Raw genomic sequence first — 15,037 nt, forward strand, 5'->3', positions numbered from 1 at the left:
CAGCTTCATGCTATTGTACAATGATAAGAAAAGAGAGATAGATTACGTGTTGTGTGTGTTTGTACAGTTTCAGAGAATCTGGGCATGGTATTATAGACGGTTTAAGCAGTAACAACATAAACAAATGACTTTCGTGAAACAAACGTAATCTCCGGTGAACTCCGCAAGGAGTCCTTTTAGAGTAGTTTACTTCTGATAACAATCAAAATAAACAATGATTACCTTAGTTAAATCATAGATAAAGCGTATCAAAAACTACACTGAGCAGCTGTGTAAAATGTGTACTATATAATGTATACAATCTTATACTACAGATTGTCTGCCAAACCTTTTCTCATCCAAGCAATAGCAACAGAGGCTGGTAGGTAATCCTAACCAAATAACCGACTTGCAGATTCTGAGAGGATATTCAGTTCTGGCAGTCCCCGTAATACCGATCCAAAAAGCTCTTAGTGTGAGAGGAGCCAGGCCTGGATGAGAAAAGGAACAGGCTCGGATGGTTCCAGCCATTTGTGTGTGGTCTGAATCACAAGCCCCTTGAGACTCACCCCTCCTCTGCTGCCCTCTTTCTCCATCTATCGCATGTTTACATGCTCACTTTCTCTTCCTTCCCTTCCTCTTCTTTTTAATGTGCTACAGGTGGGCCTGATCACAAACAGGCACTACTGGGGGCAACTAATGGGACCCCGCTAACCTTTCTGGAGGTTGTTAACAGATATAGAGGCTCAGTGAGAGCCATTATGTGCGCGTTTTTTGCGTGTGGTCTTGGAGTGAACCCTGCTGAAACACGGCTTGCTAATTCAAGACATTATACATTTTTTATTTTTGTACTGAAAATACGGTTTACCCCAAAATTTTTATTCTGTCTATCTATTCACCCTTAGAAAGTTTTATTTCTTTACTCGGATTCCACAAGGGCCTAATGCTCCATAAAAGTAGGTAAATGAAGATATACACTTTCATTTTGGGGGTTTTATGTCTTTTTAACATAATTTTACACTCGCAGGAAAAAATATTTTTATATTTAACCTACAGAAAAGGGTCATGTGAAATGTTGTAGATGTGCAAGTAATAAAAAAAATAATGGAGGTATAATTTAATAAGCTGATAAATTACAGCAATAAAAGTTAGGCCTATAAAGTGTCAATTGAGTAGCAGTAGATATGTAACTGTCATATCATTCGTTTCGGAAACGTTCTGTTAGTTTATAGGTTATAAACTGTGCAACCCATAAAAACACTTCAAAAAGTAGATGTAATATAAGACTGTAATTGCCTGTAATTACAGACACATTTAAGCTTCCTTTTAGTTAGCGTTGCCTGTTATTGGCTGGGCTCCAGGTTGCTTTGCACCTGATTGGTGAATGGATCAGATTTCGCAAAGTGACCTATAATTGGTCAAGACACCGTGTGACATCTACGATGACAGTAAAAACAGAGCATACAGGCTCAATGACAGACATGTTGCCAGGCAACAGGAACACAAGACATCATGTCGCTCCAGTGTTTATTTTAAGTGTACCTGTACTACAAATGATTTTTTTTGCATAATTTAATTTAATTTCTGATATCAGTATCTGTTGCTATAAAATATTGTAATCATGGATTCCTGAGCCGTAAGAAGTGCAAACCTTGTGACTTTCTCGGTGTGCAAATAAGCACATCCTTATCTTTCCGAAGCGTGCTTGGGTACATCTCAGCAGCCGGAAAAACTGGTCTTACTTTATCCTACTGAAACGTAGTTGCTTTATCACAGGAATGTAAACACTTGTATCCTCAGGAAGAGCAGGTTTGTAACACTATGCATGTGTCTGTTTATTTACAACCGCAAGCTTGCGGTTGATAATGTTGAAAAGCACACTAAATGACTAGGGTTAAAAACAAAAAGCATATGAAAAACTAAAGAGAAAAAGGAGGACAGCTAAGAACATATGCTAGACAATAAAAGGAGTACGGGAATAAAGATGGACATGGATGGGTGATGAGGTCTTTTAAAATTTTATGTTTTATATCAGCTGCCAGAGTTTGGTGATAATGGTCAGGGTTACCAAGGCAACAATGAAATGAAATGGAAAGTATCTTATGGGTCACGTAGGGTGTTGCTTCCTGTCTTGCAGACAGACACACACGACGATGAGATGATCTCAGCCTTTTCTCTACTTTTATAAGGGCCCTTAATAACCCAAAGTCATTTAATACTTTCTACAGTGCTGCTGGCCACGTAAAGCTGCCCAGATATGTGAGAAATGTTTTAATGAGCTTGTCATCCAAGGCTGGAATAAAAAACTGCTGTACACTTCAAATCTCTCTGCATGAACAACAGAAAAAAGTGAGCTCTGAAACATCGTGTTGAATTAGGAAAAAGAAGCTCGAATGAAACGTTGTGCTTTTATATCGATCAAGAGGAAAAACTCTTATTTTTATTAAGCCATGAATTTCACATTGTGAAAAAATCACTTGTACAAAATAATGTTAACCGCTGTGGTTGAGATAAAATAACAATACAATAATATAATACGACAAATATAGAAAAGAAAAAAAAGACATTCACGAAAACAACAGTACAGCCAACATTGACAGTATTTGAGCAATGCATCTGTTTGTGAAGGCATACAGCGTTGAAGAGTTCTCAGTGCGCACAGGCCTGTGAGTCACATCTGATTCAATCGTTCACTTGAGACGGAGGAAAAAGGAGCAGAGAAGTTCGAGAGAGCGAGAAAGAGAAAAACAAAACACTTGACTATTACCAGTTGAAGTAAAGGGGGGGGGGGCAATGATTGTTGACCATCACTGTGGCAACTGTGGGTGGAATGGGATTTTCTGATTGGCTGGAGGTCAGAATGGGGGAAGGTGGCAGGTCAAAGATGGAGGTGGTGTAAGACCCCCTAAAGGCTAAAAGGGAACACAGTAAGCAAGAATTTCCTACTTTGCTGGGGGGTTGTGCGAGGAATGTGAACTACTCATTGCTGTTTTTTCTTTCTCTCTCTCGCTCGCTCTCTATATGGGCTTTCCAATAGAAAGCCATTACAATATATATAGCTGTTACATGCTATGTCGCTGTGCAGTGAAACAATACAGAACACTATATTCTGAATGTCCATAAATGTAAAGCGATTTAGTTTGTTTGTACTCGACACAAAAGCTACAGCATAGTGAGTTGCTAGCGGTGTTATTCAACCTAACCCAAAAACCTTTGTCGTCTTGTGTCGCTTTAAAACTAATATCTATCTCTACAGATGTTTCGCATTGCCATAAAAGCACCATAGTGTCTTTGCCCTTATGAAGACATCGCTTTTAAAAGTTATTTGGGATGCAGCTTAATCATAACAACACAAAAATTATAATTTTTATAGTATCACATTTTCTACACCACAGGCTGTAGCTACATCATCCAGGGAGGTGGTATTCAGCCACTCATACTGCTTATAATACTTCAAACTGCGAGGGACAGTCAAAATTACGACATGCTGGTGACGGTTCCAGCTGTTCTTAGAGCAGCTGCCGATGTCAAATTCCTCAGATAGCTTTACAAGCTCCTTACAAGTCACAAAGGACGTTTAGAGTGATGGATGCCGAGCAGAGCTTCCTTACTGGACTGTGTTTAGCACTGGGCACTAGTTAAAACCACTTGTAATGGACAACAATCTGTGGTAATGTTTCAGAGGTTTGTAGTTAAAGGGATAGGTCAAAAAAAGAAAAAAAAACGGTCTACTGCAAATTCACTGTGTAAGTAACACTACTGGTTAGAAATAATTTTTTTTCTTTTTAGGACCCACTTCCATGTAAGCTGGAAATGCATGTGTGGTTAAATAGGGTGCCTTTCATATATTCTGCTTAACATCTTTGTATTTCACAGAAAGTAGAAAGTCACAGAAGAAGTTTGGACATGATAAGAGTACGTTTTTTGTGAACTATCCCTTTAAATTTTATTTTGTGCATCAGTACTGGGTATCATGGCATTGGGATCACTTGGGGAGTGGTTAGTGTTAAAGGGATAGTTCACCCAAAAATTAAAATTCTGTCATTTACTCACTCTCATGTTGCTATAAACTTTATACCACGGGCCTGTTGAACGCTTTATTCTGATTGGTTGAGAAATGTTCCATGGGTGTTGATTAGGGCTGTAACGATTAATCGTGCAAATGCGCGTTTTCTCAATTAATGAATTTGAATGAATTATGGTGAAATCCCGGCACATCCCAAAGACAGGGGGCGCTCTCGTTCAGAAACTCCCTTTGTGCCACAGAAGAAGTAGCATTACTAACGCTATTCCAGGAAATGTCTAGAAGAATATTTATATAGCCATTCTTCAGATTGTTTCAGGTATTTTCATGATAATAAAGAAAATTTTGAATGATTTTGTTTAACGAGTGTTGCTTTTTTAAATGCACGTTATAAACGACTCAGACTCATAATGATTTTAGATTGATAAGGACTTCTTACTGACCAAGTACACGCACAAGCTGCGCGTGAAACACGAAATCGCACCCTTGCGATTCAGAATCGATTTTAGACAGGTCTTTTTAATGGGATACGCAATTTATGGTTAAAGCCCTAGTGTTGATTATTTTTCTGTAAACCGCACACCTAACTTGTCAAATGCTTTAAAAATAGGCACCAGAGCAATGTTTGCGGTAACGTGGTATAAGCGGAATAATTGACTTTGGTCCTTTGAATTATTCGAAAATAATGCACACCCACGGTTTAACATTGGGTGTGCATTATTTTCTTATAATTCAACGGCCCGTCGTCAATTATTCCTTACGTATAAATTTAATTGTTCTACTTAACACAAAGAAAGATATTATGAGAAATGTTTGTAACCAAACCCTTTTTGAGCATTTTATTGACTTTCATAGTATTTTTTCCTACAATGGAAGTCAATGGTGTTCCTGTTTCCTGCTTGATTACAAATATCTTCCTTTGTGTCCAGCAAAACAAAATAATTTATACAGGTTGGTAACAACATGAGAGTGAGTAAATAATTTTTTAGGTAAACTACCCCTTTAAGTAGTCCATTTATGACTAACTAGTCCACCAAGTTTCTGCCTCTCACTTCACAGCTCCTCCACCTACTTTGCACCCTGGGTAATATGAACCTGTGACGTCATTCGGCTCATTCTTATCCTGTCAATAACCTACGACCTCCCAAGACCCGTTCTGGTTTTGATCAGATGAGCTCAAGCTGACCACTACAGATTCCACCCGCTCAGTCAAAATTACCATACGCTAATGTGCAAAAGAGCAGCAGGAACATTAGCATTTTGGGCCATGCGCGATACAAAAACCTGTCATCTTTGATACATCCAAACATGTACGCAAGCAGAAAAACAATAAATACAAAACAATTGTTAATACACCATGAATCGAAACAAAAGCAATATAAAAAAAATATAAATTAAGACCATTAAGACACTGAAATATTTTAAGACAACCAGTTTCTTCTTGCACTTTTTATCCTTTTTTAATTTTACAGTTCAGGTTTTTCATTGACGTTGCCATAGAGACTGCGTTCCCTTGCAAGGTGACGAAATGACTCTCACCTCTTTCTCTCTCTCTCTCCTTCTGTCGTTCACGTTTACTGTGAGCGTATGTGCTTAGAATAGTACAGGCAAAGCAGAAGTGTCTTGCACGATACAGGAGTACCTCCAGTCAGTCAGTCATTAGAATCTACTTACGAAACGGACACTGTTTATTGGTTATTTTACGCCGTCCTCAGAGGGCACGCTCGCTCCCTTTTAGGCGTTTACAGTGGCGGGGGTGTGTTTGCGATAGGTTGTTGTGGGAAGGGGCTCAGTGGGGTCAGAAGGATTTTTACTCGGACTAACATGCTGGGACATGACTCTCTCGCACCCACTTAGTCACATAAACACAGCTGGTGTGTACATTAGGACACACTGTGCCCATGTCCATTTTCACACCGAGCTGCTAAGGTCTGTTCAGCAAGAAGAGTCCAGCATCAGTCTGCGTACAGAGGCGTGAAGAACAAGTAGAAAAGCCTTAATCATTTTTTTTTCTTGATCACCTTAATCTGAAGCTTAACATGTGGTCCCTTAGTCTTTGTCATTCCAAGTAGGATTATCTTTTCAAAAGTGGGAGAAGAGAAGGTAAACACACATGATAAAGTGAGGTACTTGTCCTAGAAAAAGAGGGAGTTGTTCATCTTCCCGTCCTAATGTTTGCAATCATGCGCCGAGATTCCTGATCTCCCAGTGAAAAGCTTCCAGTCTTCCTTCATGCAGTACACAAATCGAGGCAGGCATACAAGTCGGTTTTAGCTCGCACAGCATCAACATTATACAAAAATACACAAATATGGGAGAGAAGTGCGACGATTATGCTGGTTATGATGAAAATGTGCTGGGTGCATTGCAGTACTTTTGGTTTTCAAGGTGAAGCCCACTCCACAAAATACTGGATGTGACAATGAACGCACGCCGCTTCCGAAGCAGGAAATATTTTGCAGAAAAGCTTTGTGATCGGACACTGTGTACATCAATGTTTAGCTCTTATGGGAGAGATGATCTCTTCATAAAATTGCACACGAGGGTTATAGAATTTCTTCACAGTTCGAATCCAGTAGACGATACGACACAGGGATATGAGAAACTCTGTGGAGAAAGAAGACACACAGTCAACACACACAGTCATCAGTTTTTCATTTAAACACTGAAGCTACTTCCCCATTACGCCATTTTCAAAAGCTAAATACTATAACAACTAGACTTGTAATAAAATCCAGAACTATAAACGCTCACAGATCTTCTTGCATGTCCTCCAAACAACTACACCCACATTAAAACTCACTCCCACGCAAAATGCAGTCCAGGAAACAATACGTTTACAAGACACAATCCAGACACGGACCATTTGGTCCTACTCTCTTCCTTTTCTCTCAAAGAAAAACAAAAAGGAGAGGATGTGTCAGACGCTCACACCTGTTAAACTGTGGACACAGGTCAGATCTGTACTTCATTCAATCAAATTACTGTCGGAACAACAACAACAGCAATACAATTAACAACAAAACCTTCAGGAAACTAAAGCACATGTAATACAGTAAAACTAAAGCATTCGTCTACTAGTGACATCAAAAATTATTTTATTTAGTCTTTGACTCTACAGCTGCCTTATAGCCTGAAGCTTTAGCAATATGGGCCAATATCCATTTTGAAGTCATAGCTTCCCTGTCTTTCTCTCTTCGCCTCTAGGTTGAATTAAAAACAAAGATGAGGTCATTTGAAAGCAGAAGTTATCCGCTCCCATCCTTTATATTTCATTACTACCTTACAGTTGTGCATGCATGTCATGCAAATAACAGAACAGGGGCCATAAAGCTCTGTGGTTTATTGCAAATTAAAACCGACTCATAGAGGACTCCAAAGAGACAATGCTACATCCAAGCCTCCATTGATCCAGGAGTTGGATGGGTGTAGATTTTACAGAGCTGCTTTTGAAGACAAAATGTTCTGTGAACCGTGAACTTCATATAAAGCAGCATGAAGCTGACAGTGAATGAACGTAGTTTAGACTAATGACCTCCCTTCACTTCCACACCCATCTAACATAGTCCTGCTGTACACAACACACACACACCATGATGTAACTTTGTGTTTGTAGGAAGCAAATTACTTTTGATTATGAGCACCATGGATGATGAAACAATGCATTATCCAAGCCAGTCTTTCAAAGGAACTATGTTGTTATTTCTTTTAGATTAGGACTGAAGGCTTGTCAGAGATGGAAATCTCTTCCTATCTGCCATTTTTAAGGCACATAAAGATGGTAATTATTTTAAAACAATGCTTATCTGTGATAAACATGACTGCAATTTTTCAGAGTTCAACAGAACGAACTTTTTCGTAAAGAGAGACGAAAATAGATACGTCTGTGTGAGAATTAAAGGGAGGATGAGATATCTGCAGCCAGATTCATCCTCATGAGGAAAGAGAGATCAGTAGTTTCAGTGTGAGAAAAGACAGCCGCGTGGAAAGCCCGAAAATCTGTGTTTACCCTCCCTTATCCACTCCTCCCCCATCTCTCCCCTCATCTGTGTTCGTTTTCCTCCCACTCCTCTGGTCAGGAGTGAAACTTCTCATTGTTAGTAGGGAGGAATCTTGCTTTAAACACTTCATGGTCTTTTAAATGCGAAGGAATGCCTCTCTGAACAAAGGAAGGACCACCGCTTTGAAATCAACTGACCTGTCGTGGTGGGCGGCGTTCACACGCACGTTCCAAGATTGTAAAAACTAAACGTCTAACGGCGAACACCAAACAAATTTAAGTGTTGGAAAGCTTCAGTTTTTGTTTTGGTTTGCTTTGCAGAGAAGACGATTCAAGTTAAGTTGGCGTATATCTTGCTTAGTCTACCGTCTTTGACCTCAACTACGTCCAGTTGGATGTGGTTCACTCTGTTTGAGGTTATGGTAGTCGTCCCCCAGCCAAACCGGTTACCAGTCATAAAGACAGATAAATAATGAAGGTATAAATTATTAATACCCATGCAAAGCTTTCTATTGTTAGCTTGCCCTTTCAATCAGCTCTAATGCTACGTTCAGACCAGCCGCAGTAGAGGCGTCAAGCACAAGTGATTTCAATGTTAAGTCAATGTAAAGAGTGGAGGTCTCGCGGCGAGAATGAGCTGTTTAGCGCTTTGCGTTAGTCGTGATTCCGCCTCATTTGCGCGAATTGAGCGTTGCCGCGGGAAATGCGCGAGTTGAAAAATGTGAACTTTGGCGGAAAAATGTGCTGCGTTAACCAATCAGGAGCTTGCTCTAGTAGTGACGTGATTACAGGAAGCGAGTGGAGTCACAGAAGCCTATGGCCCTCCCATGACGTGAATTTCCGCGTGAATGTCTTGATGACTAGAATTTCAAGCGCGAATGAAGCAAGTAAACTCAAAATGTTCAAGCGACAAACTAGATGCGAATTTGACGCCTCGAACGCGGCAGGTGTGAACCCACGGTAAAGCAGAAGAGACAAGGAAAATAATGTTAATATTTCAACCACCGATTCTTATCTCATTTTCATGTGGTTTTGTGTGTCTATATTTGTGGCTAGGGCTCTTCTGTGGTGTTGTCTCTACCACATGTTCTTGCAGTTTTCTTCATTTCTAATTGTTGGCTCCCTCACCCCCGTTTTTATTTACACCCAAACTATATGAACAGCGGTGCTTGATTTTGGTTGCCACCCAGAATCCTTTCATAAGCCCTGAACTGCGATGATTTCAATAGTGTAAAACATGAGTGACCACACTAAAACAGTTTATATGACTCATCCGAGTTACCTCATCTCATTTACTTGTGTGTTTTACTCCAAGTTAGTCGATCCACGAATCAAGCCAGAATTTCTCAAAAATCATTTGAATCAGCATTAAAGCTGAGAGCGAAGCCCCGCTGTTGTTTCACTACAGCAATAAATCAATTAAATTGTTATGTTTGGCATTTAAAACAACAGGCATTTCAAACAGGCGGGCCCGGTCTTTAAAAAGCATTTTTATTGTATGCAAGCATCACCAAACATTACAGCCTCGGCAGCATTTTCCACCATCGCCATGCCAGACCACACCAATCATGTCAGGTACTGTAATGTTGATTCGACTTCCTGCTAGCATGCTGCATGCCGTCAACATGCTTGCTCATCCAATTACACCAAACCTCTCTCTCCCTTTCTTGCCATCTCTCTTCTTCTCCTCCCTTCCCTCCTTCCTCCACCCCTAGACAAATTTTCCCCTCAGGAACAATAAAAGTCTTCTATTCTGCTTCAATTACCCGCTGTGCAACGCCCCTCGCTGCACACTCATAACTCATTCAGCCCTACCGCAAGCCACCTCCTCAAAACACACACACACACACACGCTTACTTTGAATCTAAATTTTAATGCGAACATTTGCATGCACCCACACATAGACCGAAATGCAGGTGTAGCCTATGGCATTGTGGTATACGTAGATGTGTGTCTGAATCTCTGACAGCTAAATCTCTGGCTTTAATTCAAAGTCTCTCAATTCTCTGAAGCAAAGGTGCCAGTCTTTCTTTCTCTCCATTTTTCCTCTTTCACGGTGTGTGGAGGACAATCAGATGCATCAGTCTCTGTATCAGCCAGGCCAGACAGAAGAGACACACAAAGAGACACAGCATCACAGGGAATATCACTGCCGAGCAGAAGATACTGGAAGGCCTGATGCCCTTTTCCATTGCAGTCCTGCTGTGACCCAAGTCTGTTTCGCAGGAGACTGGGCAAGGCTTAATGCTTAATGGCCAGTATTTTTCTGGACTCTGCACAACCATCTTTGTTGAACCGGCCTCAGGAGACAAGTCAACTGTAGCAAACCACTATAACCATCCATTAATGTGCCAGATTTAAAAGCACCACGTTATTGATTAAAGTAAACTGATGCATTTTTGGACATGTCTACACAACAGAAAAGACTCCTTACGGTGCTGATAGGAGAACTAGGAAAGGAAATAGATCATCACAAAAGGAAGCTGAGAGAAGAGAGAAAAGTGGGAAATTGATGGATTAGAAATCTGACTATGCATATTAGCTGACCTGGTTGATATTCTAGGAACGCTGGCTCTCTTCTCGGACACCTACGACGATGTAATTGCTCCGTCAATACTTAATTTGCCGCTGATTTTAATAAGGTTCTTTGTCAGTGCAGGAAGGCCATAGGGGATCAATTAAATCTACATATCCAGTGTGCATATAAACCAAGAAGGATCTAAGATGAACTGTTTTAATGTATCGATATGCTTACACAAGGCCAAAGTTGGAAATTGGAAAAGTAAATTCGCAAATTATTATCTAACAAGTTTATGACTTTAACAAACAGTTGCTTCATGCATCTAAACATTTCTTTTGAAATTTCCTTGTGTTTCTAGGCATAATTGTCTCAGAATGCCTAATTTCCTTTAACCTACGCTCATATGGAGTAATTTGGATGGAAGGCAAACACAACAACGTGATTTTCTGGAGGAATATCCACTATTAAATAGAACTGAAATTTCACATAAGACTCTTCATCCCATGTTTATCTGTTATATGGTCTAGAAAAGACAAGGTCTCATACTGATTTTATTGATTTCATTCTGACTTACCTCTCAAAAACAGCAGGGTCACACAAGGGGGTACATGCATGCGTCCATCAGGCTGGGAGGTGCTTCCAGGTGCTGACAAAAGCAGTGGGGATTAACGAATAAGGTACGGTAGTTATGCTGTTCCAGGCGTCCAATGTGGGGTCGTAGCAGTCTAGCGTTTTACAGCGCTGTGTACCAAAGTAGCCACCCACCACATACAGTTTGTTCCCAGAAGCCACCGCCTGGCAGCTCATACGCTTTGCTGTAACATCTCCTACCTTAGTCCACTGATAAGTCTCACTGCTGAATTTATAGGCAGAGCAGGCTGAGAATTCGGTGTCGCCCCCCATTACAAAGATTTGGTTGCCGAGAACGGCAGCTGCAGTGTAGCGCCACGGTTGCGGGCAAGAAGCTGGAACAGTCCAACGGTTTTCTGCAGGATCGTAGCACTGAACTTTCGGAAGCTTGTCATGGGCTACGCTTGTTCCTCCAAAGGCGAACAACTTGAGCTTTACGCTGACAACTGCTGCATTGCTTACCCCCTCTCGTAGCGGGGCCACCATGTTCCACTTGTTAGCAACTGGGTCGAACTGCTCTACCTGCTTCAAGGACACAGATGGTGATGCAGGCAGGCAGCCAGTGGCGGCTGTGTGACCTCCAACAACATACAGACAGTGACGCAACTCGGCTGAACCGTGGCCGAAACGTGCTATAAGCATCGGAGCTGCTTTGGACCATTCCTCCTGAAGCGTATCATACACCCAAACATCCTTGGACACACCGTTCTCAGAGCCTCGACCCCCTGTCACATACACTTTGCAGCCAATCGCGCAGGCGCTAAACTCCTTGCGGGGGCTGGGAATGTCCGCCTTTGGAATGATCTCTTTGGCTTTCTGGTCCACCAGGTAGAGCTTGTCACACATAAACGTCGGGCCGCCAAGCAGGAAAAGCGCATGACTGGTCTTGCGGGGCCGAGCACACGGACTGTTGACGACGCCATCGTTCTGCAAGATGCGCAGTTTGCATCGGATGGCCTCATCCACCAGCTCCTTGCTTTTGGCTTGGGCGTTGATAAGCTCCTCTGTGGAGACGTTCTCCATGAGAAAGATGGCGGGCAGGAGAGCCAGACGCACGGTACGCAGGAGCTCTGGGAGTTGACAGTGCCTTCTTTCAAGGTCATAGTTCACCCAGTTGAGGGCTGACTCGTAGACCAGACGCTCATCCTCCGTTTCAAGCTCCTCGTGCGCCAGCAGTTGGACCAGCATGTCCTTGGGCAGCTGTAGAAACTCCTCGGTCTTGCAGATAGCAGGAAAATTGCTGAGGCACATGCTCCAGGACAGTTGGAACAGCTGGGTGCACTGGTGAGCATCTGAAAGCAGCAGCATGCCCAGACAGTTGGATGGGTGGAGGTTCTTCTCCAGGAACTCGGCGCAAGCGTCTCGGATGTCCTGAAACTCCAGCATGTCGCCGGCCTCAAGCAGAGACTCCGCATTTTCCTCATTTATTATCACTCTTGAAGAGTAGGCATAGTCCAATAGGAGCTCCAACACCTAGTCAAAATTAAGTAAAAGCTTCTTTATAATTAAAAGCTACAGAAAAACAATGTTGTTCTTACATAGTATCCTTTGGCCATGCCAACCTTTGTTTTACAAAACTAAGAACTCATAGCTACTTTTTTAAGTGACACTCCTCAATCAATTGAACTTTAACATGAAAGTTGAAAGTTAATAGTACACAAAATACAAACAACATAATACCTCTGGATGAATGGAGTCCCTAAAGTCCACTTCACTGTCCTGACTCTCTCTTAGCCCTCCGCTGAACATTGCCTCAAAGTATCGACTGCAGGCAGCCAGCACGGCCCTGTGGCATGGGAACGAACGGCTTCCGGCATGCAGCATAACATCAGTGAAGAGCCTCTGCTGCCGAAGAGCATTCAGGTGCATCAGCACGCTGTCAGCGTATGAGGACTTGTGGAACAGATAGATGTTCATGGAGCCCGTGCTGGCACGAGACTTGCGGTTCTCGTGAACGCAGACAGACATTTTCATTGAATCCTAAAAAAGAAAGAGATATATTTATATACAAAATTTCAAAAGAGAGCAGTATATGTTTCTGATAGACAGATTTTTCTGCAGGCAAATTAAAAAAAAACATGGCATTACTAAATAAAACACAGATCTTTATCATCTTTATGTCGTAAGCACGTCTGAAAGCTTTTGAGGATCGACAAGCGGCAGGGCATTGAACAGCTTGTCAGTTGTTGTATTGCAGGATATGACTGACATCACCCTATAGAGTGATTTGATCAATATCAGCAAAAATCCACAAAGCGCACGCCAAGCCTCAGTAAAGCAGCAGATGATGTAACTCTGCAAACACAATATAAAACCCACTGGAAGCCTCTCTGATGTCTAGCCGACTGGAATGTGAACATTTGCAAGACGGTCTAATCATTACCAGGTGTTCAAAGGCGGCTGATAAAAATGCAGGGAGGCCAAAAAAATAGAAACTTTCAGAAGTAAACACCCCTGCCTCCGTCGTACTGTGGAAAATGAACAAAGAGTCGAGTACCAGGCACAGAGTCAACACTTAGTGTGTCAATGTCACCGGCCACCATCTGGTCGCCTATATGGTGCGCATTCAAATCCAATCAGTATGAATTTCCATGTAACCGATACACATCCCCTGGTCCCTGTCGGCTGTCAGCAACCCTCCGGGGAGAATTTAATTGTGTTTCTGCTAATGTTGTGCGGAGGTAAAGCGTAGTTCAGAACAGAACTAAATACATTAGATACACACAAGCTATGGTGATGTATCACACCTGATAATGCATTTCTCAATTGGCCACAGCTGTGAAGTACACGAGCCAGAAGCCCTGTGCTGACACTGCCTATTAATTATTGTGCAACACATCTCTGTAAAACAGCAATGTAATGTATAGTGCATAACACAAGTGAACCATATACATATAATAATTATTACTACAATATAGGATCAGCTGATAGTTTACAGCAAGTGGTATAATGACAGTCTGTAATGCTTTAACCGGTGTCAACAGATATCTTTTTTTGTACGTTTACAATGCATTCTGCAGTGCATTCAAGTTATACATTTTTACCAGAATTTGATCCCTGGGAATCGAACCCACCACCTTTGCGCGGTTGAGCTACAGGAACACTCATGAACTGCATGTCAAAACACTGCCTGATACTAGACAACCCTTTATACGGAGCTCTTGCGAATATAAACATGTTTCTGTAGCTCAGATGGTAGACAATTGTGTTTGTACCACAAGGGTCATGAGTTCGATTCCCGAAGAAAACATATGGATAAGATGAATTGAATGCAAGTCACTTGGATAAAGCGTAAATAAATGTAAATAAACAAACAACCAACCGCGAAACATGGCTTTCCATGTAATGCAACACATATTCACAGCACACAAAAATACACAAGAATTTACATTTTTTGCATACACAAACTGCATAGATTACCTGTTCAGGAGCAATGGGGACCTCAGCTCTGTTTGCTTTAACCCTCGATCATGCCACAATATTGGCGGCGCTGGACGCTCTCGCAGCCGCGTCCGATGTCTTGTGGATAAACCACAAACTGAAACAAATGATGGGTTACTTTAATCCAGAAGGTTTAGACGTTATAAACTACCGTGCTATTACGGTGTGGTAGATTGTCGAGTTACATAGAAACCAACGTTTAGGTTTTTGGGAGTACGGTTTTAAAAACACACTCGCGCGTATCGCCGTGCAAGCTCCCACTGCCGCCAGCGCTCGCGCAGGTCTGACTCTGAATAATGAACAGCTGAGGGGTGTGAACAGCTTTAAGCGGAGAAAGAAAAGTAGGCGGAGCACCTCCGCTCTTTAGGAGGCGATAGATTGATGAAGTGAGGATGAGCAACTTGTCAATATCAGTGGTTTTTATCAAGTTGCATTAGGCTA

At 41.8% G+C, this 15,037-nt stretch overlaps 1 protein-coding gene across 1 annotated transcript; it reads right to left on the reverse strand.

The window, feature by feature from the left end:
* Positions 1-2,380: 2,380 nt before the first annotated feature.
* On the reverse strand, positions 2,381-15,037 carry enc1 (ectodermal-neural cortex 1). Its single transcript, XM_055199623.2, has 5 exons — positions 14,794-15,037; positions 14,576-14,693; positions 12,836-13,135; positions 11,100-12,628; positions 2,381-6,610 (listed from the first exon to the last, which is right to left on the reverse strand). The coding sequence occupies exons 3-4, from the start codon at positions 13,127-13,129 to the stop codon at positions 11,147-11,149; spliced, it is 1,776 nt and encodes a 591-aa protein (XP_055055598.2). The 5' UTR covers positions 13,130-13,135; positions 14,576-14,693; positions 14,794-15,037; the 3' UTR covers positions 2,381-6,610; positions 11,100-11,146.

The sequence above is a fragment of the Misgurnus anguillicaudatus genome, chromosome 22 (assembly GCF_027580225.2).
Source record: "Misgurnus anguillicaudatus chromosome 22, ASM2758022v2, whole genome shotgun sequence".
In the NCBI taxonomy this organism is placed as follows: Eukaryota; Metazoa; Chordata; class Actinopteri; order Cypriniformes; family Cobitidae; genus Misgurnus; species Misgurnus anguillicaudatus.

Excerpts from the sequence above, each read along its gene's own strand:
- enc1 (XM_055199623.2), bottom strand. The coding sequence starts at position 13,129 with ATGAAAATGTCTGTCTGCGTTCACGAGAACCGCAAGTCTCGTGCCAGC. Across the intron at positions 12,629-12,835 it reads GGGACTCCATTCATCCAGAG|GTGTTGGAGCTCCTATTGGA; the intron begins GTATTATGTTGT and ends AATTTTGACTAG.